Source organism: Numenius arquata, chromosome 8 (genome assembly GCF_964106895.1).
Source record: "Numenius arquata chromosome 8, bNumArq3.hap1.1, whole genome shotgun sequence".
Classification (NCBI taxonomy): domain Eukaryota; kingdom Metazoa; phylum Chordata; class Aves; order Charadriiformes; family Scolopacidae; genus Numenius; species Numenius arquata.
Genome location: NC_133583.1, coordinates 4,462,224 through 4,490,102, shown reverse-complemented (window position 1 = coordinate 4,490,102; position 27,879 = coordinate 4,462,224). Strand labels below are relative to the sequence as shown.

At 42.7% G+C, this 27,879-nt stretch overlaps 1 protein-coding gene across 1 annotated transcript; it reads left to right on the top strand.

Moving 5' to 3' along the window:
- Positions 1-114: 114 nt before the first annotated feature.
- Positions 115-23,996, top strand: GXYLT2 (glucoside xylosyltransferase 2). Its single transcript, XM_074151860.1, has 7 exons — positions 115-332; positions 6,995-7,184; positions 7,388-7,519; positions 14,189-14,440; positions 15,450-15,573; positions 18,762-18,934; positions 19,672-23,996. The coding sequence occupies exons 1-7, from the start codon at positions 115-117 to the stop codon at positions 19,852-19,854; spliced, it is 1,272 nt and encodes a 423-aa protein (XP_074007961.1). The 3' UTR covers positions 19,855-23,996.
- Positions 23,997-27,879: the final 3,883 nt, after the last annotated feature.

The window sequence follows — 27,879 nt, the reverse complement described above, 5'->3', positions numbered from 1 at the left end:
CCGCTGCCGGCAGCCGGGCCGGAGCTCGGCGGCCACGTCCCCGCGCGGGGCCGGGCCGGGCCGGGCGGGCGATGCCGGCGGCGGGCGGGAGGCCTGAGCCCCTGCCGCCCCGCCATGCGGCTCTCCTGCAAGGTGGCGGCGGCGCTGCTGGGCCTCGGCAGCCTCCTGCTGCTCTATCTTCTGGCGGGCAGCGCCGCCGCTCCGCCGAGACCGCCGCCCGCGACCGCCGCCACCGCCCCGCCCGCCCGACGGCAGCCGCGGCTCGGCCGGAGCCCGCCGCGGAGGAGCCCAGCCGGGGGCAGACTCGCCGGGGGCAAACTCGCCAGCGCCAGGTAACGGCTCCGCCACCGCGCTCCCGCCTCACGCGTGACCCCGACGGGCTACCTCCCGCCCGGCTGCTGTCAGGCGCTCCCAGCCCCACGGGTGACGGCGCCGTCCCGCCCCACGGGTCGCCTCCGCTGTGGCCGCTCGCTGGTGTCTCTTTGCCGCCTTCGGGCACTTCCCTTTCCCGGGTCTTTTTCACCGGGGGTTGGAAACCCTCGAGCCGACAGCTCCGGCTGTGGAAGCATCAACTTTTTCACTCGGAGCGCGGCTGCCAGAGATGCCACGAAAGTGTGTGGAGGTGTTAACCTCCGGCTCTGGTCCCTGCCTCTGAGCGGGGCGATACTCCCTCTCTGTGCCTGGGTGAGAGAGGCCCCTGGAATAGCGGCTTTTCCATTAGTTTTGGCCTTGTTTTGAAGGCTGACGTGGGGAATGTGGTACTGGCTGGCTGGGGTGTCCGTGAGGAGCTGCTGTCAGTCTCAGGAGCTACGCTTCGGCGAGTCTTTCACGAATGCTGCAGGGAAAAGGGAAGGCAGCTGCCTATTTCCGTGTGGTACCACTGGCTTCCAAACTGTGAGGCACTAGTGCATTTTAAGCTTGTAAGCTTTTTATTTTCAATGCTTTTTATATGTAAACTAATACAGCAAAACTTTTTCAAGAGTTTGAAATCATGGGAGTGTTATGTTCCCTCTTGCAGCACTTTACAGGCAGAATATTTTTTAAAAAACTGTAATTACTTCAGAAAAAGATACAGGCAGCGTGCTTTCGGTGGGTGGAGGACTGTTTTCCCCTTTGCATTCCAGCTACATTATGGTCAGTGTGACCTCATATATCTAATTAACTTGGTATGTCTTTGTGTCTTTGATTCATGATTTCACAGAGATGTTCTGAATGAAGGGCTATTCCTGTTTTTTGAGCTTTTACTCCTTAACTTATTAAAGCAGTTGGTTTCTTACAAGCATTGTTACCCTACTGAATGCCTGAGATGTTTACTGTGGCTGAGAATGGGTCATGGGCAGAATTCAAATGCATGTATTAAAGCGGGATTATTTCCACTAGCAACTGTACCTCCCGAAGTCATTTTTCTTTAAGGCATATCTCTGCGATTATCATGGAAATCAAGAAGAACACTGAAGGAAGGAGCCCAGAAAGTATGAAACCACTAGAGAGTGTAAACAACTGTTCCATTTCAATGAGTTTTTCAGTGGGCATCTTCATGTTCCAAAATTTGATGTCATCTAACTTTTCTATTATTTATTGACTTTGCAAGTACTTTTTGCAAGGTTTGCAACACAGCAACAACAAAAGAGAGGAATGCTGTATTTAAATCATGTTCCTCGAATGTTTTTTTTTGTTTGTTTGTCTTTTTGAGGGGGTTAGTTGTTGGGGTTTTTTTCCCCTCACGTCTGCTGGCAGGGCATGATCCTGCACCATTGACACCAGCGGGAGTTTGTGTAACTGAGAAGCACAATTCTGTGGGTCCAGTTCTGCCTTTTGCTGAAAGATCCTTTATTGTGTTAGTTACTACTAAAATAAAATTTATTTAAATGAAGGTGTCCATAAAAAAGAATTTGTGGGGGGAGGTGACATAACATGGTCTAAGCCAAGGAGATGCCTGCTGCCTTGGAAAGGCAGAAGTAACCGCCAATGGGTGCCATTCTGGAACATGACAATAATAGGATACATGAGTTTTTAAGTTTTAAGACATAGTAATACATGATAAAAGCTTAACTTAGTCACCTATCATTAGCTGGCTGGTACCTAGCAAATGTTAGTGAATCTAGATGAACATTGCATTTAAGTTTCTGGTTAGCTTTGAAAAATTATTTTTGATGATGGTTTTACTGGTCCTTCCTCTTGAAAGTAGCAAGTCCTACATCTTCAGAAAGATTTTTTTTTTTTTTTCCTACGAAGAATTATAAGTGTGTGCCAAACCAATGTGTGCAAAGTATCAAAAAGCAAAAGGGTTATTTTACATTTGAAGGGCAGATGTGACCACACTTTCTATTAAACCAGCGTGGCAAGGCTCAGGAAGCGAACCTTTGCCAGCACATTTAGTTCCCTGGAAGTAGCTTTTCCAAAGCAAAACATCTCTTGGATGGCAACCTGTCAAGATACTTTTTTCTCTCTGCAGCCTCTGTGCACACACATACAAGTTTGGCTTGAGTTTGATAGCCTCTAATAACGTGTTGAAGGCCCAAATATCTCATATTTGTCCAACAAAGAACCCACTTGATAAAAGCAGAAGATATAAACATCCATTCTGGTTTTGAGTGCTTTTCTCCCTTTTCTCTGAGTGGCAGGAGGGGACTGAAACTTTTTTTTGTTTGTCAGCAGCTACAGTCAGTTTTGTGCAGCTGCATTAAAGTGAGAAAACTTTATTGGAAAACATTTAGAGCATTTCTAATTCATATTTTAAAGTATGTGAGAGAATGTGTTTCTTATAATGGAGCCACTGTTGGGACATTGACTCAGTGTTGACTGTCAGGAAAGCAGCCTATTTAGTGAATCACCAGTTTTGATACATTGCCTAAATCTAACCTTGTTTATGCTGCAAAACTAAATGAGATCATAATACAGAGGTTTCAAAAACTAACAACTATATTGCATTTTGTAAGAATCTGCATGCATTATCTTTCTCTCAGGAATAAATTTGAAGGCTTGAATAGATTAGCAGGCTCTGTAATGAGACGGGAATGCATTATTTTGAATGGATCTGGATTGATTTAGACAGGTTTTCGGTTAATTATGTTTGAGACACTTTGGCTGTGACTAATAAGAAAATTGCATGTAATCTAAACTTTAAGACCTAGAAATGTACACTATTGTGCTTGAGCACTCAGGCTGCTTCTGTGATGTCAATACCCATGCCTGTCAGAAAAAAATGTATGCAGTAAATAAAATACCGTTGGGCAACTGGATAGGAGTTGGTCTGTATTGTTGGAAGGCCTTTGGTATAAACATTTTGCTGTGCTATGTCTTACCGTGTCTGCCTTCAGCTGCTTCAGAGGGATGTATTCCACAAGTATTTTGTGATGCTTTCTGTAGTGCTTAGTCTTAGGCAATTTTAATTTTAAAGCCATATAATATTATAATAGGAGAAAGGGAGAGCAGGAAGCCGTTTTCTCTGAACAAATGGGTAAAACAGGGAACAGAGCAAGGAGTTTAACATCATGTTCTATTAGTTATATATCGACAAGCTACAGTTATGTACTGAAATTAGAAGAAGGATATCAAAGCAACAAAGACGTGTATATTATTTCTTTATTTGGTCTTGTCAAACACATTAAACTTTAAGGCCCAGGTCACTGTATTGTTTTCGATGCATTTAAACATTTAATTTAGGTCATAAAATCCAATTATAGACTCTACCCGTAACCAATAAGTTGTACTATAAATGAATGAACGCACATATAAATGTTAGGGAGAATTGACTAATAATAATGGTAGTACTCTGTGGATCTATGTGCTTTTTAATGTGCTTGGAAGTCCCCTGGGGTAGGTAACGATTACTACTCTAACCACTGTTCCCATTTTGCAGGTAGGACAACTAAAGCATAAAGAATTAATGACTCGCCCAAAGCTTTGCAGGAGCTGACTTACTGAAATAGAGCCAAAAACGGTGCTCACCTGCCCTTCAACCACTAAGTACTTCTGTATGTCAAAAGCTTATGAATGTCTTAGGTTGATAACCTGGCGATACATTCTTTCTTGCTTGCCAGCTCTTTTTTATTCTATGTAACAAATTTTATCCTTTGTATTAGCGTATTGTTTAAAAGCATGGAGCTTTTAAACAAAGTATCTATCTTTCATGTATTCCATCTAATGTATTGTCTGAGCAGGTTACAGAAAACTCTTAGCTTCCCAGTATGTTTGCATCAACCACTGGTAACTACATGATAAACAAAACTTTGCAATTAGAGGAGATACACTGTATCAAATCAGGATTCAGTGTGTACCTTATATGAAATTTCAGCTTAAAGAAGGCCTTTCGTTAAGCAGTAAATCTGTTGGAACAAGAAGGTTGCTGGTGCCCAGCCCGACCTACCCCCAGTAGAAGTGAAGTAGCAGCTCCACGGGTATGAGATGAGTTCTACCCTCCAGTTTCTCTCTTGACAGCACAAGGTGGAGACCCTCTGACCTTCAAGAGAGGATTCAGTTAAACCAGCACAGCCATTTATTCGCATCCTACATGCTGTTGGTCAAACTGGAACTGTTTTGGTTTGAAGCCATTGGCTGTATCCTGCAGATTTTTAAGGAATATCATGTCATCCAGATGTTATTTCTCCCCATCTCTTCCGTTCCTCCTTGCACCATATGCATGTGCAGGTATAAACGCAGGAGGGGAGGGGAGTTGTGATGTTCCTTGTTGTAGTTTGCTCGTTTGCCTTCCTAGCAGTTTGACTTTGCCTTTAGACCTCCCTCTTTTCTGGATAATAATAGTAATTTTATAAAGACTAAGCTAAGATTGCTGTTAAATGCGTCCTGCTATGGCACTTCTTTATCTCCCTTTCCAGCTCACCTTTGTTTTCACAGCCCTCTTGTTTTCCTAATGTACTTATAAAAAAAGATGCCAAAATGTTGTGTCCCAATGTTCTTCTGTACCTCGTTGCTACTTTTCTCACTAACCGTTGCTCTCAGTAGCCCAGACTGCTACTGAGGTAGTTCAAATACTGCTTCATGCTCCTTTTCTCGGGGATTTTTATTCCTTCTTAGGTCATTGCAGGCTCCTGAACCCCTTCAGCCCAGTCCTTCGTGACTCATAATTCCACGTCTTCATGTTGGCAAGTGGGATTTCTCCTCTTCATCCTTAGCTGCCATTGGGCTCACAGGGCATTCTGCCTTTACCTAGGGTCGCTTCTGCCGAGTCTGTTCGTTGGAAGGGCTTGTCTCCATATACTGGATTTTTTGCTACAAAACAGCTGCATAAGGGAGGGTTCACTGCGGCTAAAATTTGCCCAGAAAAGCTTAGTGATTTGGTGTCAGGTTTTGAAATGTTGCAATAAAAGCTTAGAGTTCCTCTCCCAGTGAATTCCATCGCCACAAGCTATATCAAAGCAGTTCTCATCCTGCATATGGCTTGATTTAGAGACTCAATTAAGAGGAAACATTAAACAGATAGCGAGAAGGGGGGAAAAGGGGATCTGTGTGAGCAGCTAATTATTCACTTCAATAATTCAGTGGGTTTTACACTAATAGGTTGGAAAGTAAATACCACTTCACATTGATGTGGTATTCCATTATTTATACACTGATGAAATTGGGGTTTAATTAAGACTAAAGCCTAAGACTTTAAACCCTTAATGAAACATGTTGCTTTGTATAGTCAGTAAAGTACCACTGGCTGGTATTCCTTAACACAGAAGTGGATTGCTTTGTAGTATAGAACGCTGCTGTTAGAGAGGGAAGCATTTTAATGTCCGGAAAAAAAGATAATGACAGCTTTATTAACTGTCATTTTTCTCTTTATTTAGAACTTTTGTTTCTAGTATTAACTTTACTGATTAATTGTATGCATGTAATTATGTGTGCTGAGAAGAGGCTGGGATTGATTGTCATCTGTTTAGTGATATGTCAAGAACTGGTAGTGATCTATGATTAGCCTTTTGAACTCCCCTATAATGATGACGATGCTTGTGATTTAGTTGCTTTGTCAGCACACATCCATGTAAAGGAGTATAAATGCAATCCCTGTTGGACTGTGAGTACAATACCGTAGAAGCATTCCTGGAGGATGTGATTTTTACCTCCATAATGATGGGGGGGACACAATGCACAAAACCAAAAGGCCGTACTTTGAAAATGTCTTCAGCTCCCCGAAAGAACTCTGATTTTTCTGGCTAACAAACAGCTTCAATGTGCTTTTTAGATGCAGATTCCCCTATAGTCTAGCTGAAATTTATTTAAAGCCAGCATAGATGGGTGCTAAGTGGAAAACCCATAGTTTGGCCCTTGACTGCTTGTGGAATATAGTCTGATTCATTTGGGACATGTGAATATGTTTGTTTTTAAAAATTTCTATTTTAGTAAAATCTCAGGGATTCCATCGGAGAGCAGTCCTGTGAAACTATGCTAGTTCCTTCAGGCCAGGATTAAGGCATGCATTTTTAACAGCAAAATTAATTAACTGTTAGAATAATTTACATATGGATGGAGTGAATTTTTTTCTTTTTTTTTAAGTATGGATGTCTTCTTCCAGTCTAGCCATTATGGGGCTGGTAATGAAGTTACTGGATGTAGTTCTGTGATCTGCATTGTGTTAGAAAGTTGGCTAGGCAGTAATAAATCCACTCTGGCTTCATAACCTCTAAGCTGGAGAAAAAAAAAAAGCTGTCATTGGCACAGAGCAAGTTGTTGTCTGGTTTGAGGTGCTATTGAATTGGTTTCAGCTGTGTATGTAGCGCGGTGATTTATGCAAATCCAGAAATGTAGGAATAACTAGAAAAGTTCTGAAAATGGCATCTTTCTTTGTGTTATACTTTTAACACTCGTGATTTGTACCTTTGACAACAATTGGCGTGCTGCATGCATATTCTGCGGATATCTAATCAGAAAAAGGCTCCTGATCCCTTACAAAATGAAGGGAAAGGAAAAGAAACCCTGATATCTGTTAATGCAGGATTCTCTTCATGTTTACCTCAGTATTTTTTATATGCCTGTTTTGAATTTTCAGGAAGCCTGGAGAACACAGACATTCAAAAGAGCCTTCATCTTTGCCATGCATGCATCTGGCAGTTGTGGCATGTGGGGACCGGCTGGAAGAGACGCTGATCATGCTGAAATCAGCAGTTCTCTTTAGCAACAGGAGGCTCTGCTTTCACATTTTTGCTGAGGATTCCCTTAAGCCTGAATTTGAGAAGAAGGTGAGTTTCTTTGTCATATGGTAAATAAATAAATGAGTTAGTTATAAGTCACAAATCTCTGAGAAAAGTTAAATTGACATCAAGAAGTTGCAACTAAGCACATTTTTTACTGTACGCAGTTTATAAATCCCTTATGCATGCATATGTTTTTAAAAAAAGCTATATAATATGTAGCGTCTAATTACTCCCCCCGTGTCTTTCAGTTAAAGGAATGGCCTTCTTCATATACAAAGAAGTTTGAGTACAACATTTACCCAATAACCTTCTCAGTAGGAAATGCTCAGGAATGGAAAAAGTTATTCAAACCATGTGCTGCCCAGCGCCTTTTTCTTCCGGTAAGGCACCTGGATTGCTGTGTAGGTTGCTTCAGGAAGAGGTTAATTCCACAGAAAGGAAGATTTGCTGGTGTAGTATTAAAACCATTTTCAGGCTGAAACATCTGCTTAAAGATATTTTAGTCTGTGCTTTAGCCACTTAAAAAAATAAAAACAAACCAGAAATCCAGCCTCGCTTTTTTCCTGCTAACAAAGGATGTGTGTTTCTTATTTGTCTCTTGTTCCATTGGCCTCTTGGACTCTTAAGACTCCGTGCGAGAGCTCTTTCAGGGCAGATGCTTCCAGGGTAGATGCTGCATGCCTTCCATAAATAACATTCTTTTCAGCACGCAGTCATCGTACCCTCTCTACCCGCTATCTCCCTTTCCATGTGTTAGCCCTTAGACTGATGCTTTCAGCAATCCCTTTTCCTTGAGTTTTATTTCGTTTTCCAACACTGTCAGATTTGTCCTTAAGGTAATAATTCCAATGTGCTTGAAGTCAGATTTCATGCAAGAGTCCTGTGTACCCTGGGATCTTCAGGTTCACTGAAAATTCGTACTCTTTACTGTAAATACTTTGTCTCATAAACTTGGAAAAAATTAAAGGTTGCTGGAGAGAAGGAAGGTGTCGATAACAATTTTGCATGTGCAGAAATACCAGGAATTGAAGGACCTTTTGCGCAAAGCAACTTCTGTGGAATTATGAGAATATCTACCAAAAATGTCTTGTGCGTTGCCGTTGATTGGGGTGACTCCAATAAAGTTCGCGTGATCCAGGTTTCTTCATTGCTGCCGTTTCTTCGTTGCTGAGAAATGGAGGGGACAAAAAAAATCTTTACTTTCTCAGATGGAAACAATCAGGAGACAGCTGCACGTCCAGATACGTAGGCTATGAATACATATGTGAGAAAATATGTGCTGTCAGCAGTTGGGTTTATCTGCTGTTTAGAGGTAGGCTATCAAACGCACAAAGGCCAGATGGGCTGAAAGTAACTCCAACTTCAGCAGGGATCCTCTCTTGCCTTAGTAAATATTTATCTCACCTGGAAAATCATCCCTAAGTGTTAGCTTGTTCAATACAGATTGTTTGTAAGAATGTACTCAAATGGGGTTGTTTTCACCGAGTAGACACAGCTCTCTGTTCTTTTTATTTCTGCGATAGAAAGAAATGTCATTTTGGTAGATTCTCATCACAGAAACAATTTCACTTTTATTTGTCATCACTCTTTTGATGACAGAAAAGGGTTATGTATTCATGCTGATCCCTTTAGGTCGAGCAGTGCTTTTTAGGCTCTTTTTTTGTTACTCGTGTGTTGCTGAAGTTCTCCGGTAGCTTCTTGTAAGGAGTATTAGACTGTCACGTGCTGTCTTTGCAAAACTAGGAGGCAACCTGAGCCGTAAGTGTGTGTTTGTTTCTCTTGGGGCAGTTGCAAAATGTTGTGTGTGGTCAGGCTGAGGTTTATGGCTTTGAATAGGAGGAGTTGTCCAAGAGTAGTTGCAGCTGACACTGAGTTGATGTGGATACAGTAAAGAAAACAAGTTGTAGTACTAGCTGAGGTGGCAGGTGTCCAGTTGCACTTTGGTACTCAAATTCACAGACTGACAGAACCTTGGGCCGTTTCTGGGTAATTTCAGCCACCATTATTTTTTTCGTGCTTGATAACTGGGTTCTGATATCCCATTTGAATGAGACAATGCTGGAGAAATCCAGTCTGCACACAGTGGGAGCAGAGGGCTTCTAGTGTTATTGTTTAGAGAACTATTTTGCCTTTTATTTTAAATAAATACCAGCAGGAGGTCAGTATCCTTTTCTTTCTTATATTTCCCTGTACTAAGCATTTTCCCCTGCAGCGGCATAAAATGTGACTGGATTTAGGGAGGACCCCGGGAGAGCTGTAGTTGAGTTTATCAGCTGCTTAGCTCCGAGTTGTGCAAATTGTCTTGCTTCTGATAATGCTAAGCCCGAGTGGAATGTGAGTCTTTGATTCACAAGTGCCTCTCCTGCCAAAGAAATCTCTCTTCTGCAGCACCAGCAGGCGTGTGAAAGTGGACAGGAGGGTATGAGGAATGTGTGAAGGGAAAATTGTGTAAGAGTCTCGCAATGGTTTTACTCGCTGATAAAACCGGAGCTCTGGGATGTGATCCTGCCGCTTGTAGCGATGAACCGGTTTTTCCTGGGTAAGAGTTTGACGTACGCATTCCCAAATTGTGGAGTCCACTCGGGTTGTTAAAGTATTAAGGAAGATCATACGGCATCCTGCTTTTGTAGAGGCTTTCTGTGACATCTGATCACGTCTGCCACTTACACATGGAAAGTAGATTGAGTCTCCATGTAATCGCACAAGTCTAAATCTCTGCAGTCTACTACAATAAAAGCATCGATGGGATTTGCAAAGACAGAATGAGGAAGATGAGGATCTTTACTTCAGCACAAAATGAAACTTTAAAAATAAACTCGGAGGGTAATGGTCTCAGCGATCACTTGAAACTGTTCTGTAATACTAACATGGGTGTTAAGACACCAGGTGAAAAGCCCTCTTCTGGTCTCACGCCTGTTGCGTACCCCGGAGCTGGCTGCAGCTGTCTCTGTGTTTGCTGGTCTGGAGCTACCAAAACAATCAGCTAAAGTATCATGAAATGCTTAAAGGATTTTTGGATGATTTTAGTTCTAATAGTAACTAACATTTAGAACCCTTCTCAAAACACTTAATCTACTTAAGAGCTTTTAAGGTGGATTAGCAATATCCCTGTACTCTAGCTGTCCTCTTGAGTACGCCGAAGTATCCAACCCAGTGGATCAGAGGCAGCACTGGGAATAGATGCCAGGACCTTATCTAGGCAAAAGTCTCCATCTCTGTTGTAACTTGAGTTAATTGCTTACTATAATTAAGTTTAGTAGCTCAGCTTCGTGGTGCTGCTGCATTAGCATCAAGATTGGTGATTTGTTCTTAATTTTGGATAAAGCTCTGGTAAACTGCCGTGCGAGCCGTTGCAAACCATTAGGTAACACAGCTTCACAACACACCAGTATGTGTTTACGCAGTAGTGTGTTATTCCTTGCCAACCTTGCTAACACGGGGAGAATTTATGGAGACAGAAGTTGTGAAATCAAATTACAGATAATTGAGTATTTAAGTGAAGTGTCAGGCTAAATATAGCCAGTTCTGTGCAGAACTTTTTGACAGATTTACTAAGAACACTCTACATAGCTGCAAAAAAAAAAATCACACTTCCTTTAAGCTGTAAGCGCCTGTAGAACGAGGAAGACGACAAGCGCAGTCAAGCCATGTTCCTGACCATTCGTTTCAAAAATCACAGTCTGTCAGATATGTCTACATGGTTTGTGCTAGCGTGAGCTTGCGCTACCAGACGCAGTCTGGCGTTGCTTATGCTCCAGGTCAGATGGATGTCATCTGTAACCTGCAGTTGTGTCCCTCCGGTTATCCCTCCCGGCAGGCTCAGCGCTGCCAGCCCCTCGCTGTGCGGCATCTGGTTCAGGCAGAGCAAGCTGGAGCCAGGTCTCTTGTACCAGGCTTGTCTTGTGCTACTCCACTGCTTTGGGCACTGAAAATCAGCAGAGCCAAAAATACATCATCTCCTTGTCTATGCTTTTGAATAAGTAAAAGCGAAATATTGTTTTATGGGCTGTGTAAAGCCTAAAATATATATTATTTTAAACTCTATTTCGTTTGGGAACAGAGCTACCTGGAAGCTATGGGACATTGGGAATGCTGGAGTTATTTAAATTAAGTTTATCCCCAGTATAACTCCATTGAAATCCCGGGAGCTATGCAAGGAACTCTTACAACCACCATTTCTGAAATTAAATTCCCCTACCCAAGGCGAAGTTAAATGCACAGCCAGAAGGGGATGTCATCAATTCAAACTGACATGTGTAGCTTTGAAATAAGTCTTAAAACTTCACATGTGAGAGAGAAAATTGTCAAGGGCATAAAGGAAGCAGCACAGCTTTTCTTTTAGCCTGTTGGGTGTCACTGCAGGACAAGACCTCGGACACAGGAGAGGGAAGAACCTTTTGGTAAACCAGAAAGGAGAGCAGGTGGATCCTGACTGGGGGAATATGAGGCGCGAAGCGCAGGGTCAAATGCTGGTAGGCACCCACTTCACAAAGAACTGCAATACCTGCTTGAATCCATTTATGTGTAGGAAAATTATTACAGTCCATTGACTTCCACAGACTTACATGTATGTGTATGTTTAAGGTTGCTGAAAGAACAGATTTCTGCTGGAAGAAGTAGTGCCCAGGCTGTCACTGAGGCTTGGGAGGGAGGTCTATATGCACCCATTAAACTTTCCCCTTAACCCTCTGCTGGAAAGTGCCTGAGCTTGTCTCTGTAGCAGGGCACCCTTAGGAAAAATCTTACCTCGTGTACAGCATGCTGTGCGTCCCTCAGGCAAGATCTAATACCTTCTGCTCTCTTTGTATTCCTGTGTTATCTCCTGTCTCAGGCTAAATTGGGGGGCAATCTCAAAATTATTTTTATGTTTTGATTTTATATGACTTCATGTAGTAGGTCCCTATGAATTAGGGTTTCTAGGTGCTGCAGAAGATACAGATTATTCAGGATGTCCTTAGGCTGAAAAACCTTTTCTCCTTTTATGCCATCTGTCTTCTATTGATTTACTCTTAAAGTAGCTGTTGTCTTTTACTTGGGGTTTTTTTTTTTTTTTGGTATTGGACTAGAGGATACTTAACATGTGCAAATATTTGCCTCTGGTATCTTAGTGTGTTATTGAACTATTTGTGTCAGTCATTTGTTGATAACTTCACATGCGGTTTTGTGTTTTTTGTGGAAAAATAATTCTTTGTGGTGTTTTGCTATAGCCCTCCGCCCAGCAGCGTGATCTGGGTTGTGCTGGACTTGTCTACATGGAGTTTCTTGTAATCAGAACTTCTGTTTAAAATGCAGAGACGCTTGCCTTCTCCTGCTTGTCCTGCTGTTTGGGAAGAACATGTAGTTACCATGTCAGAAATACAGGTCAGGGCTTTGTTAAACTTGGCTAAATGTCAATCTGAATCCCAAAGTGTTCAGTGCGGTGAAAAATCTCATTTAAGTCCATACTCATGGATTTGACATCTTAGTTGATGCCCGTCAAGCATGCTTAAAGGTAATTTTTTTCTCCCCGCTTGTTCAAAATCTTAACATTTTTCACATTCTTTCACAGGCAATCTTCAGTTACAATAGGTTTCTGCTTATGTAAAATTCAATTGCTTTAGTAGAATTTATTAGGTTGCCTGCATGAATAGGAGAATTTGTCATTGGTATCATTGCAATTGAATGAGGGAGTGATTGTTCTGTTCCACAAAGTGGTGAAAATCAATAGCCTTTTGGATTTGCTTTTCAGAAAGAAAGAGAAATAGGGCTTTTGGATGAGACCAAAGTAAGAAAATTTCAGTCCTTCAGGAATTTTTGGACAGTTTTAGAAAATAATGAAGAGGAGCAACAAAAATACAGTTGGAACTGATGGTCGGCTTTAGCTAATGGTATTTATTACCTAACAAACAACCTTACAAATAGCTGGTGCAAACATCGAGGGAGTTTTCTTGGACTGTTGAAGCACTATATAATTTTGCCCTACTAAAATTAATGAATGAGCATGTAAGGATTTGGATAGCCACAAGGGGGAACATTGTCAACAAGAATAGATTAAAGATCCTGGATCTAATTTGCAGTTTACGCCCCTCTGACTTGACTAACTTTACTGTGGTTATTCCTGGTACAGAGTCCGATAACAGAGATCAGAATCCAACCTGATAAGTTTTAATATGACATTTCTATTTACCAAGCAGATTTTGTTCTTCAGGAGGATGCAGATACATTTTTGTGATTGATAGGGTTTTCTTAATTAATGTGAAACATTTGCATGTATTAATACTGAGTGTAAGTGTCCTGGGAGCACAAGGCTGTAATAGGAAAAACAGTCATTAGAAAGGCATAAGGAAAGATGATACCAAATGGAGATGAAAAGTTTTCTGTTATACTAGTTTACCCTGTCCATCTACGGAAGAAACTATATGTTTCATCAAGGTATGTGCCAACCAGTCCAACTGCAGGGTCAGGATCCACATTAGCTTTTGGGACAGATCGTAGAAGCATCTTTCATACACACACAGAGTAGCAGATTCGTAAGTTACTACACAGCATATCATTTTCAATAGTGATCCTTTCAGAATCCTTGCTATACAGCGTGCAAAAATTACATTTTCTACAAATAGTTAGGGTTTTTTGTACACCACCACCACTTACAGATACTTAAAAGAACTAACAAAGCTATGCAAATACATATTCTTTGCTTTTAATTTCAGAACTGATACTGAATAGGCCTTCAAGGTGGTTTGGTTTGTTTTTTTTCTGTGAGCTGAGTGGGTTACCATGTGGATTTTTTATGTTACTACTTCGTGGATTTGAAATGAAGGTTAGAATCCAACTTGCGTGGCCTGGTAGCTGTTGTGCTGTGCAGTTTAAAAAAACACAAACAACAAACAGCAAGCCAATAACCCGATAACTGTTGTTCCCGTGTGCGATTGCATTTAGCTGATAAATCAATAACCTCTTTCAAATTATCAGTTTAAAATAAAAGCGACTTTTGCCCATAACCTTCCTTTTTGTTGTTTATTTGGTTCCTTTTTTCATCTCTTCCTCTCCTCGCTCTGCAAACCTGAAAGGTCATTTTGAAGGATGTGGACTCTCTCCTTTACGTGGACACCGATGTTCTCTTCCTGAGGCCCATCGATGACATCTGGCACATCCTGAAAGAGTTCAACTCGACACAGCTGGCTGCCATGGCCCCAGAACACGAAATACCAAAGATTGGCTGGTACAGTCGATTTGCGCGTCACCCTTATTATGGGACAACTGGAGTCAATTCTGGAGTGATGCTAATGAATTTAACACGGATACGCAACACTCGGTTCAAGGTGAGAAGAAGTACAGCTGTTGCAGAAACTAACGGTTTATGTATTTTTCACATCTTATAAACCTCAGTATAAAATTATGTAAATAATTTGTAATATGTAAAATTATGAAGAATATGAAAAATATAAAATATATATTTGGATACTAAAAGCAATTATACTGAAAATGATTATTAAAACAAATGAGGCTGGAGCACTGAGAACTTGCAGATGAAGCAGTCTGTTAGCAGGAGTAAAAATGGCTTCTTCAACATTTCATTTTCCCTTAAAAGACAGATGAATGAATAAACTCGAGGATCTTCCATGCAGTCACTGTATTGTTTTTAATGTTGGGAAGCTTGATGTAAATATCCAGATAAATTGTTAATTGTCTGCATCTGCTGTAAATAGAATTTTGTATCCTGTTGCAGATCAAATGACTCCATGAATTTTGGTATAAATAACACGGGAACATTTTCTCTGACATCTCCCCTCTTGTGTGAAAGGCCTGACTTGTAAAATCTCTATTTGTTTCATTGAGAATGTATTCTGTAACCTCTTTAAAAAACTTTATTTGCCCCAAGTAGTCTTGTTCCTCAGTCAAGGCCAGGGGTTCCTATACAGGAACAGCTTGAGTAAAAAAAGCCCTTGCTCTTAATATCCTAATTCCCAGGGAAGATCATTTTCAGTCTGCTTTTTTCCTCGCTTTTATACCTCAGTCTTCACCTTGTCCCTGCATTTTTGCGTTTTCCCACTTTTTTTTCCCTCCTGTTTCTTAGAATAGGAAGGTTGTGAATAGCAGGAGCTGACATCACGGCCGGACCCGGGAGACCTTGCTTTCCTGTCGAGATAAACAAGAGCGTGGTCAGCTCTGCTGTTCCAGCCCTGTCCAGTTCTAACGTTTCCTGGCAGTTCTTCATTTTTCATCTAGGAATCTGACACGGCTTAGCAGACTCACAAATACGTGGGTGCCACGCTCTGACTCACATCGTTCACGGTATTAACCCACTGCTTCTGTTTTTCTGTCCTGCAGAACAGCATGATACCGAGTGGTTTGAGTTGGGAGGAAATGTTATATCCATTATACCAAAAGTACAAAAATTACATTACATGGGGAGATCAGGATTTACTAAATATAATTTTTTACTTTAACCCAGGTAAGTAATGATTCTTGGAGTCCTGGTTATCCGTGTTAAGAAAATTTCTTGAACTTGAAAAACTTTTTTAAAAAGTGTTATTTGTTATTTATGATTTTTTTATGATTTATTTATTGATATTTATGATTTATGAGTACGCGTAACGTACTCTGGCATGAAGTTAATGTGTAAGTGCACCTCGGATTTACAACCTATGAAAATCCTTCTGAAAGTGGTTCAGGTAGTGGGGCTTGGACACCATTCCATTGAATATGAAGATCTGTTTTCTGGAGATTCTGAGAAAATAAGGCAATGTAACATTAATGATCAAATGCAGGAATGAAGTTCAAGTTGTACGCGTGCTTAAAAGCATCACTGGACCAGGGCCTAGCTGAAAAATGTGTTTGTTTCAGCTGTTCATCTGAATGTGAAATTGCCAAACTTTCTTCAAAGCTATGCTCTATTTTTCTAAAATTCAGCTTATGCAAACAAGTAACAAAGCTGATATAAACAGAGGATGGACACAGCCGTTGAAATATCTCCTCTGAAACTCTTGCCCTCCCTACTTTCTCTCCTTCGATAAAAGTTACTTTTTGAGAAAGGTGCTTCCAGCCTCTCAGTGAATGGTGCGGCCTCGGCAGGCACCAGGGTGGTGGCATCTATATTCTGCTGCTTAGATTTGTGCGTTTTCTACTCTTCTGTATTCTGCTTGCTCTGGGAGCTGTGGAGGACTTCAGGTCTCTCAAAACCCTGTTCTCAGAGAACCCGCCTGTCCTAGCGTGGACCAGCATCACCAATACGTATGTACTTGTCAGCCCAGCAAAATGTCATACCTGACTCCCATGTCACTCTTGCACAATGCCTCCGTAAACAGCTTGTAACATTTTTGGTTTGTCCTGCGTTTCCTCTTGAGCCATATTCTTATGAGGAACTGGCAATTCTAGGCATCTTTATTTTAAAAGGGTGTGACGTTTTCCACAAGCGCTGAGGCAGTTTCTGGAAATGCAGCCCCATGTATTTTGCACTGATGTCACACAGAAATGGCTTCAGGCACTTCCAAGAACAGTAACATCTGAGAAATGCAGGGATTTCAAAATTATAGCATAGTATGTGCTTCCCAAAGAAGCTGAGAACCTTATTTCATGCTTCTGAATATGCTGAGTATCCATTCTTGTTTGCTTTTCCTTGTTTCCTATGTGACCTTGTATTCCCTCCAGCGATCTTGAGAACAGAATAAGTTTGGATTTCTTTTTATTTATTCTGTTCCCTTTTCTTTTTCTCTAAGGAGTCATAGGGTAGGTAATTGGATATAACCAAATCCAGGCAAATAAAAAGAGAGAGCAAAAGCAAAGCAATAAGCTAACATCTGTTTACTGCAGACAGATGTCAAACATCAGCGTCCCATGTATTACCCTCCATCCTAGAGAAAAAACATCAAGTGGAAGAAATCTTCATTATGAAATCATAAATAATTTCCAAAAAGAAATGAATGTTATGGGAATAGGGTCTGCTGGAGGAAGAAAAAGATGAAGCCGGATTAGTTGTGAAGTCAAACTCAAGCTGCTAACTGAAGTGTGGAGGAAAAAAACCAAAAATTGCAAAAATATTTTAATTTTGTGATGAGAGCATTCTCTATCAAATCCACGTGTTGAGACTCCTCTCTGCACCGGAGTCCGTCTTTTCCTTGTAACTGGTAAATAATTTTTTGCAAATCACGTAACATCAGGCTGCACAAGAAAAGAAAACAAAGGAACTGGATACAATTAAAACACAAGACTAGACCTTCCCGAGGTTTTAAACTGCTGGATTGTTGAGACTGGCCTGGGAAGGAATGAGTGGAGGCTGCTGCAGGTGGTGCTTTATAGATGCAGTGCCTTGGCTTAAAAATACACAGAACGGTGGTACCTGGGGCCTGAGGAGACGCACCTTTTTCCCTTCTCCGAAGGCCGGTGATGAATGGACCTGACACCTCGCCGAGCAGCTGGAGTTTGAGTCCAGCTGTGACAGCAAAAGATGCACAAAAGAGTCATGGTGTGGAGAAGATCAAGAATACTCAAGTGACACGTATGAAAGCTAATAAGCCCCTGACGACATCCTCTCCCCATAGGGACCTGCTGAGGAGCTGTGCTTGCAGACATCTGTTCAGGGTTACTGAAAGGATCCCCGTTAACTGTAACGGGGTTTGGACCAGGCTTCCAGCTCTTCCTGTCCTTTTGGCAGCACTGGGGAGTGATCCTGGATGTGGGATAGGTCAGGGTGCATGGAAACCACTCTCAGTCTGCCCTTTCCTGAGCAGTCTCCTGCTAGAGAGGGCTTGAGGCTCCTACTTCTCCAAGACCCACAGAGGAACCAGCTGCAGACCTCCCGGGAAGCTAAGAAAGGCCAAGCGCTGAATTCAGTCTGCGGTGCTTCTGACATGAACCTGCTGGCGTAGTGCAGGGATTCATTGCACTCCGTTTCTGAAGCAAAAAGGTCACAGGGGCTGGCGTGATTCATTATAAGCATATTGCAAATACTGTGGGTGCATAGAGAAAGTTTAAAAAAAAAAATCAGTAGGAGAAAGGAGGTTACAAGCCCTTTGGGGAATTTAGGCTCATCTTTAAATAACCTGGACCTATGAAATTAATGGGTGACAATTCTGAGGAGGACTGTGCATAAAATACACTACCTCTTGTACTCTGCTGTATCTGGGTGTGACAAATTGTCATGGCCTCAATGAAAGCTTCAGCAGCAAACATTGGATACGCTTTGCAAGCTTTCCCGTGCTGTCTCCAGAAGGATTCCGGATTTCATGTAGCCCTCACTGCAGTGTGTGCTTCCCTAATCATTTCTGTAACTCCAGAAACTTCTTAGGAGGGCGGAGAACCCTGGATAGTGCCACCTGGTGCATGCTTTCTTGGTTTAATTCTGATACTTGGAGCTTTGTAAAATGCTCTCTTGGTTTATGTTTGCACCCAGGCTTCGTGTTGCCCTCTCCTTCTGTTAGCTCAGGTCTAACAGTGCTGAGATATCTGTAGTCATCCCCTGAGGAAAGGAAGCTTCTGTGTCTAGCTGCTGCTTGGGATATTTGCAAAAGAAAGTAACCAAATCTTTTTCTGATTATCAATCCCAGCTTTCTCACAGAAACATGGTTTGATTTGTTTGTAACTCTTGTTTCACATGTCTTTTTCCTCTCTTCCCTCCCCGTCTCCCCTGACCGACGTTGGCAGAGTGTCTCTACGTGTTTCCGTGTCAGTGGAACTACCGGCCCGATCACTGTATGTACGGAAGCAACTGTAAAGGTGCAGAAGAAGAGGGTGTCTCTATTCTGCATGGAAATAGAGGCGTCTACCATGATGACAAACAGCCTACATTCAAGGCACTCTATGAAGTGATACGTGATGTAAGTCTTCCATCTCGATAGAGGCAGTCCTTTTATTTCAATGTAAATTATTGCTTTAACCGCATCACTCCGATTGCTGTTCCCGCAGATCAGGCTGAGCACAGTTGTGTACCCATCAGACACAAAATAACAAGGTTTGGCCTCTCCTGTCTTACTCCATGTGTGTATTTGAGATGATTTAAATGATCCTCCTTCATATTGTAGTAAACTTCTAATCAAAAAGGCAGATAAATTGTTTTTCTGTAATATCGGAGGTGGAAAAAAGTGTTTGAATGTAGTTCTTCCTGCTGGAACTGCAGCTCTGGTCCCTAAATACCCAATGAAAGCTTCTCCCTGAGCACCTGCAGCCTCCGGGCACGTGGAAGGCAGAAGCTCTCATACAGGCATGGGTCCATATTTCCACTTTGATGTGTCTATACAGCTCCGCTCTCTAAAATACCTGTTTTGTTACAGTATCCTTATATTAGTAAATCTCCCTTTACTCTCTAGAGTCCCACAGACTCTAGAAATACAGTTCCTGGGAAGCTGACTATTTCAGGTGACGTGCCCAGACAAGCTTTGCGCTCCCAAGCAGACCAGTGATTGAAGTTGACAGGCTTTGATGACACTGGGAGAGTGAGGGACAAGCCATTGCCATCCTATATAAGGTTTTATCTTACAAAAACTTACAAAATGCCATTTTGTAATTATTGAAAACTAATAATTCTTTTTTCCTTTTTTTTTTTTTTTTCTTCCAGTTTCCATTTGAAGACAATCTCTTCCAGTCTTTGTACTACCCTCTGCAGTCTAAGTTTCTGGACACGGTGCACACTTTGTGTGGGAGAATTCCTCAAGTATTTTTGAAGCAAATTGAGAAAACTATGAAGAAGGTGTATGAAAATCGTGTCATTGTCTACTTGGGGGCCAACCACAGATACTGAATGTAGCTGTATTTTTACACAGAGTTTTTAATTCTCACACTCTCGTGAAGCATATAAATGAGAGTATGAACTCCTTTCCTGAAACTCGGAATTCAAATATTTTCCTTATCCAGTTTCCTAGTAACCCCTGAAATTACAAAACAGAGGAAATCCTAGCAGCCGACCTAAACTGCCCTTTCCTAGGCCTTTTTTTCTCTTCCTACGTTTACTCTTGGTTGCAACAGGGAGAGTTGATGATTCTCACTTTTATTTGACGAGTTTAGTTTGGTTATTTGTTTAAGTACAGCTGTATTCACTCTAAATTTTTCTGAAGTTGTGCAAAAGCTTGGACTTGGGCTTGACGAAGAAGTTACGGTCTGAGCTACGTAACATACAGGGAATATAACCCTTGAAAAATGACAGGGCAGCTATTGTTGACTGCCATGAGAATGCTGAATTACAGAAACGATTGCTCTTGTGATAGGATGAGTTAAAATTTACTATCGTAAAGGGAAAGTATTTGCTTAAAATTGCACTTCTGTCTGAAGGTATATTGCCTGCTATTCTTCACGTGTAAGACCTAAGATTTCTCTTACTTAAAAAAAAGTTACTTAAAAAGATGAGGGGAATAGAAGTGCCTATTTACTTTGTATTTTACAGCACTTTTGGTCTAGTGATTGTCATTTTTCCCCTCTGCTCTTCAGTAGTGTTGTGAGGGCTTCTCGTGAAGGAATTACAAGGAAAATATTTACAGCATAAATAGGAAACCAGCGCACGAGAATTGGGAGGGGAAAGCAGTGGAGGCTGTGGCACCTGCACAGTGAGTGGAGACCAGAGACAGTCATGGTCTTCCCCTCCAGTCGCTTACGGTTTTAAGAATGTATTCTCTAATTTGGTAATACTAATTACATGAGACGCAGTCCAAGACTATTGTGAATGAAGAGTACAAAACCAGGTACTATTGATCTGTTTTCCTCTTTAATTAAACCTCTTTAATTGCTTTTTACTGCGCAGTAACAATGGTTTGCCACCGAAAACTGTGTTGGGAGGCTGAGAATGCTGTCTCTGACACCCCCTTTTCTGCGTCGCCAGAAACCCAGGGCATAGAAATGTGTGTCTGCCTGGCACTGCCCTTCCTGGAAGTAGGAAATTTTACGCTGGGATCGTAACGAATGATTAGTGAAAGAGGATACAAGATGGCTTTGATGTTTATTTAAAATACTTCATTTAGTTTAGATTTCAAAAGTAGGGTGTTCATCTTAGCATATATATGCACAGACAAGAGCTTGTTAAAACTCGGCAGCAGCTGAAAGGTGCTCCGGACAAGTCCCTCGGGAGCTGGGAGTGAGGACACTTGTAAAGAGCAGACTCCCAGAGGGCATTTTCTAAGTATAAGCCCCAAGGGGTGTGTGTAGGTGAGCACTTAAAGAAAACAGCAGAGAAAATGATCTTACTTTTCAAGCCTGTTCAGCAACGAAATAAATGAGCCATTACTTGGAACTACTCCCTTTGATATCTACTGGGCAAAGCAGGAGAGGAGTGAGGAGGGTGAGATGCATGAAGCTTTTCTCTAATGAAGGGAAAATTGATACAGATTGTGTATCTTGTACATGTAACATTTATTAGAGATAAATATTTGGGGTGTGTGGATGAGGGAAAGGATGTTTCCTAAGTTAAAAAGTAGGATTTCTGAAGAATTACAGTTTCGGGGGTTTCTACCCCATCCAGTCACGACTGATGCACAGTTTTGTAAGAAAACAGTCTCCCAGAGGACATCCTTTCTGCGTGCACATTCCTCTCTCCTTGGTGGCAGCTCGTGAGAGGAGGAAAAATGCAGGTCATGTCAGCGTCTCGGGCTGCCAGATACAGAGGCTGCGCACAGGATGAAGTGCCGGAGAACTTGTGTGAAAATGCCTGTGACACATCCGTGAGCGTGCAGGGGGAGTGACACAGCCTGGCAAACGGCAGAGTCCTCTGAGAGAGGGAGGTGTTAAGACAGAGGCTTGGAGTAAGGGGTGTAGGGTCTTGGTCCTAGCGATTTCCTGCTGCTCTGTGCTCCCAGGGGGGACAAACACCAACGTTGGGACAAACACCAGCGGCTGTTGTTTGCGCCTCTGTGTGCTGCAAATTCTAATCAACAACTTGTGGGTGTTTCTGACTCTGATCCCTTATCCTGCAGCCTTTGCCACGGAATTGTAAATCCACATGCAAAGGACATCTGTTTTGATCGAGAGCCTGGGACCCAGAAAGACGTTTAAAGTGTAGACGCTACTGTCTGTCTCTCGCAACTTGCCTTAGTGTTTTCTATTTTAACTGACATCTTACTTGCCACTTTAGAAGAACAGTACATTTCTAAATACAGAGAAAAGTTTGGAAACGTGACCCAAATGAACCTTGAGGACTTCAGATCCAGAAGGCAATGAAAGGGAAAATTCAGCAGGCTATTTTAAAAAGTTTAATATAACGTAAGCTTAACATGCAACAGGTAAATCTTTTAGGCTAGCAATAGTGAGAACTTGTAAAAAAAATATTAGCTTGCTTTTTGGTCCTTATTTTCAAGTATCAGGGTAAAGCTGACTGTGGGTCAAACGAGGACAGACGGGACGCACGCTGGGCTCTCCGAGTTCTTAATTTCTAGGGTATCTACAAGCCCCAGAAGGTGGCGGAGCAAAAGCCTCGTTGCCCAGACAGTTGTGACTCTGGTGCTAAAGCCTCTGAAGCTGAGGCGGCTGCGGTTGTGTAAGCTGTGATTCAGCAGAGCCCTGCGACTGTGGGCACAGCCACATGAAGGAATGGAATTCATCACAAAATAAAGGCATTATTGCATATGAAATGATCAGAGATTAAAAACAGTGCTTTTTTTTATGTTTACAGGAGGTGCTAGTGATGTTCAGAAAGAACTGTATTATGCTCTCAACAGCTATTAAAAATTATGAAGTATATGCTTTAACATGAAGACTTCTGTTAATGTAATATCAACTTGCAGGAAGAATGGGGGAGGTTCCCCCCTGCTGGGCTTTTTCTGAGGAAAAAAAGCTATAATTTGAGCTCTCCAAAGTGTTTTAAAACAATTATGTAGCTTTGATATTTTTTGTTGTTAGAACTATTAATTTATATTTTATTACAGCTTCCAAAACCATGTTATATTTCGGTTTTAACAGTAGTTGATTCTCATATTAATCTTGTTTAGAAAACAGTTTTCATTCATTTTGTATTTCATACTTGTGGCTAATGCCTTGTTTATTAGCCTTCATTTATTTTAATAATGGGATGTGTAAATACTTATATAGGCTTTATATCCTCATTTCCCCTTCCTCTCATGTATTTTAGTTATTTCCAATGGTATAATGTACCCAAAACACCTTTGCTAATGTAACACCTTGAGCAGCAGCATCGTAACGTAGTGTAGAAACAAAGAGTTTTCTTCCAAAGAAGGGAAACTCCAGCAGACGGAATGTATTGATAACGAAGGAAAAGAATCACCTTTTTACACCGCGACAGAGGCGGCAGGTACAGCCCAGAGAACTGGGTTATTTGCAACGCAAGCCCTAACCCAGCGAACGTGCGATACTCTGAATTTTGGCTGCGTACTCAGTAGCCGTAGATGCAACGCAGAAAGCGAAGCGCGTAACCCAGTCCTTGCTGTATCAGCCTCAAATATTCAGGTTTTAAATTTGCTACGTTATACTTGAACTCGCCGAAGATAGATATAACAGGGGTTTTATATGAAGAGCTGCTGAGCTCCTCCTTGTAGCCCAAAGCCTTTTAGGAAAGCCTCAGGCTGCCAGTGCGCCTCGTACGGCAACGAGGTGCCGGAGCGGGGAGCACTCGCTGGGTGGCATCGTTTGTATCGGGTGAGAGGTTTTCTGGGCTCTTCGCCCGCGTGTTACAAGGTGGGCTGAGGTAGCTCCGCTGTCATTTGGCTTACAGGGAACTGGAAACTGCTCCGTGTGTGTGCGCGTGTGTGGACACAACAAGGGCGTATGTGTAAAGAATTCTGTATGTGCAAAGAATTCTGTGCCTTTTCTCCATCATTTAATTGCTTGTGTGTTATTATTTGACAAGTGCACCAAGTGCTTATAGCTCCCAAGGAGGCCTAGCAGTGCATTTCTGTGTTCTGTAAGATCCTTTGGCTTACATTACAAATAAAGGAAGATTTAAGCAAGCTCTGCATTTTTGATAGTTTTCTTTTAAATACTAGATTTTGTGGGCGTTTGTGTAGTGGGTCTGGGTGGGCTGGAGTTTAGGATGTATAGTCTATGTATACAGGGTATGTCTGCATCGAGCAGGGAAAAATGTTCCTCTCCCAATTTTATTCTTACTGTAGTGAGAGAGTATTATATTGGGTGTGTTACTGAAAGAGACAAATGCATTTATCTTTCCTCAAAGTGCTAATGGCTCATTAGGGAAGGGATGCCATCCAGAGGGACCTGGACAGGCTTGAGAGGTGGGCTCGTGCAAACCGCATGAAGTTCAACCAGGCCAAGTGCAGGGTCCTGCACCTGGGACGTGGCAATCCCAGGCACAAATACAGGTTGGGCGGAGAATGTCTAGAGAGCAGCCCTGAGGAGAAGGACTTCAGGGTGTTGGTGGATGAGAAGCTCAAAATGAGCCAGCAATGTGCACTGGCAGCCCAGAAAGCCAACCACATCCTGGGCTCCATCAAGAGAAGTGCGGCCAGCAGGTCGCGGGAGGTGATTCTACCCCTCTACTCTACGCTCGTGAGACCCCACCTGGAATCCTGTGTCCAGCTTTGGAGTCCCCAACACAGGAAGGACATGGACCTGTTGGAACGGGTCCAGCGGAGGGCCACGAAGATGGTCAAAGGGACGGAGCACCTCCCCTATGAAGACAGGCTGAGAGAGCTGGGGTTGTTCAGCCTGGAGGAGAGAAAGCTCTGGGGAGACCTCATAGCAGCCTTCCGACATCTGAAGGGAGCCTCCAGGAGAGCCGGAGAGGGACTCTTTGTCAGGGAGCATAGTGACAGGACAAGGGGTAATGGTTTTAAATTGGAAGAGGGGAGATTTAGATTAGATATTAGGAGGAAATTCTTTACTGTGAAGGTGGTGAGGCACTGGAACAGGTTGCCCAGGGAAGCTGTGGATGCCCCATCCCTGGAAGTGTTTAAGGCCAGGCTGGATGGGGCTTTGAGCGACCTGGTCTGGTGGGAGGTGTCCCTGCCCGTGGCAGGGGGGTTGGAACTCGATGATCTTTGAGGTCCCTTCCAACTCTAAGCGTTCTATGATTCTATGATTAACACCACTTGTGTTACGGTGACCATAGATCAGAACCTGGTCTCAAAGGAAACGAGTTTTACCTTTTGCTCTTCCTTTTTACTATTTCTCCATTATCTTCTGCTCCTCAGAGGATCAGGTCATTAAGGATAATTTCTCTTCCCTCCTTCTTGTATTTAATTTTATCTCTTTGACACCTGTGTCGTCAGTGCTGCGACATCTCAGTGTGACAGAAGCTTGTGAGCTGTCTGTTCAGCCAAACCAGTTGTCTGCCTGGTGACGAAACTGTTTTCTCACTTGCCCAACTTGCTGAGCTGTGTGGTTTGTTGGGCTCAGTCACGCTCTCTCTGAAGCCAAGACTAGAACTCCCATTGATATTCATGAGCAGAGGTAGGGGCAGCTGTGAAACAACAGTTCTCTGTGCCGCGCTGCTTGGCCCTGGGCGGGAGGCGTGTGGTTGGGTGGTGGTTGGTTACCTGTTCCACAACCGAACCGGTCGGTGATGGTCTGATTGGAGATTTTTCTCTCTCAGACATGGTTTCAGTCAGTATTGGTGTGGGGAGAGCACGGTTTTTCCAAAGTACAGGCCACCTAGGGGTGACACGGGCACAACAGCGGACAGGATGGGCATTTGCCTGGTGCTGGTGGCTCCGAGGAAGGGACCTGAACCACGGTTCCCCGCATCCCCAGTGCCGTTCTGCCGGGGTCGTTACCTCCGTCTAATCCATTTGGAACAAATGAACTCTTCACTGAAGCGAGGCCTTGGAGCTCGGGTACCCCCTGAGGGACCTGGGGACAGGAACAGTCTCTGTCTCCCCTCCCGCACTGCTGGACACATCGATAACCGTGGCTCGGACTCGGGAGACATCCTTGTCACATTGTCACGGAGCCACCGCGTCCCAATGGAGCTCAGCTTCCATCTCACAGTCATCCTCACAAGTACGATCCCAGGAGAGAGAACTTCTCTGCGTGTTCCGTGACATTTAGAGCTGTGAATAAAGTACAACTAACCGAAAAAAAAAGTGCGATTTTAATACTAGGATAAATCTCGACACTTTATCAACTTTAGCACGAACTGTTGATCGTTCAATTTCAAATAATTTCCTTCCCACTGCTTCAAGATTCCTCTCTTAAGAGTCAGGTGCCTGTAGCCATAAAGGAGCCAACTTTCAGAGAGTGTTTTTCTCCTCCATCAGATCTGGTCAAGTTTGATGCTAATAAATAGCCACTACTTGCCCGTCCAGGGGTGGGATGGCACAGGGACATCCCTTGTCCCCACGGAGGCTGGAACCACCCCCGCTTTGTCCTCTTGTATCCGCACTGGGGTCCATACAGGCTACAGCCTCCCGTTGGCACGGGATAAGGGATGGCGATTTGTGCTTCAGAAGGAAGAGCAATGTTTGGAAATTTTGCTTTCATTCTGGATCGGAATAAAAAACAAACTGTCAACACTTCCCTTTGAAATGAAACTGAAAATTGAGACATAACACCAGAACGAGAATCGGCGTTTAAGATTAACAAAGCACTTTGTTAATGTTCTCTTTTGAGGTAAAATATGTTGTTTTGACTTTTACATGGCTATTAATGCACCATAATTGCTCATGTTATTTTGTGAAAACTATTATATAGTCCAAAAACGTACAATGCTGTCTTAGAGCTAAAATATTTCGGTCGTACTGAAAAAGTTGATGCTGAAATGACACGGCCCTTTTTTTTAAAGAATAAGGTGTCATCAGTTGAGCTGTTCCTGCGGAAGAATCTTTCCCAAATCCTTCGGAAAGAGGTTCGTTCCCTGCTGGGGTGGTTGGAACCATGCAAAGCAGGTGCCTTCTCGGGGCACACGCCTTTCAAAAAAGATCTTCCAACTGGTGCTTCTGAAGAGCAACTGGTTTTGAATGGTGGCTCCCTCACACCTGAGGGAAGAAACAAGTCTGGTTTTAATGTGAATGATCTTGCAGTTTGCGGAGGAGCCTACCAGAAGCTTTCCTGCGGGGGATGTACTGGGAGGAAGGGCTGGGAAAGGAACCGTCACTGGTTTGCTGTGGGCTCGCAGAGTAACGTGAGGAAATACGTGGGGAGTCGTGTGTTAGCGCAGGGGTTGGTGGCCAATGTCGGGAAAGCCTAGAACACTTGTCACATCAAACCCTTCTTTCTTTTCTTAATCGCACTCTGAGTCACTCTTTCCAAATAAAACCCGACTCCCACAAATACCGTTTTTCTATTTTCAGCCTTTTCTGGGTTTCAGGCACCGCACTCGAGCTGTTCTGATCTTTCCACACTCTGAAGTCTCTATCTATTAAAAGCCTATTAAAGATGTTTAGTCATTTTCTCAGAGGAGGGCCACAATTTGTCTGGAGGGGGCTGTGATGTACTTTAAAGAAAAAAACAAAAAGCCTGTTCCGTTCTGAATGGTTCAGCGATGCGCAATTTCTTTAGTGTCATTTTATTGTACTGTCCTTGAGTTTCTGCAGCTATAAACTAAAAACCAAAACAAAGAAATAAACCCCCCAACTTCCCTTTACAAATCCTTTGACGTGGATCGATTTACAGTATTTTTCTGAAGATCTAAGTGGGTTCTGAAACAGAGGATTGTTCTCATTTGCTTATTGTTCTCGCTATCTGGATCCTGCTGCCTCTCACTCGATGATACCGTATTGAATAACTGCAGATTCTTTCCAAGCACGCTAATCAGTTTGGGGTCAAACTGAGCTGAAATACCTTACAAATCCCTGTCACGCATCAAGGAATGAAATTGCTTTAAGTCAGGTTAGGTCAGGGATCTCTAGATACCTCATCTAAGCTTCATTATTTG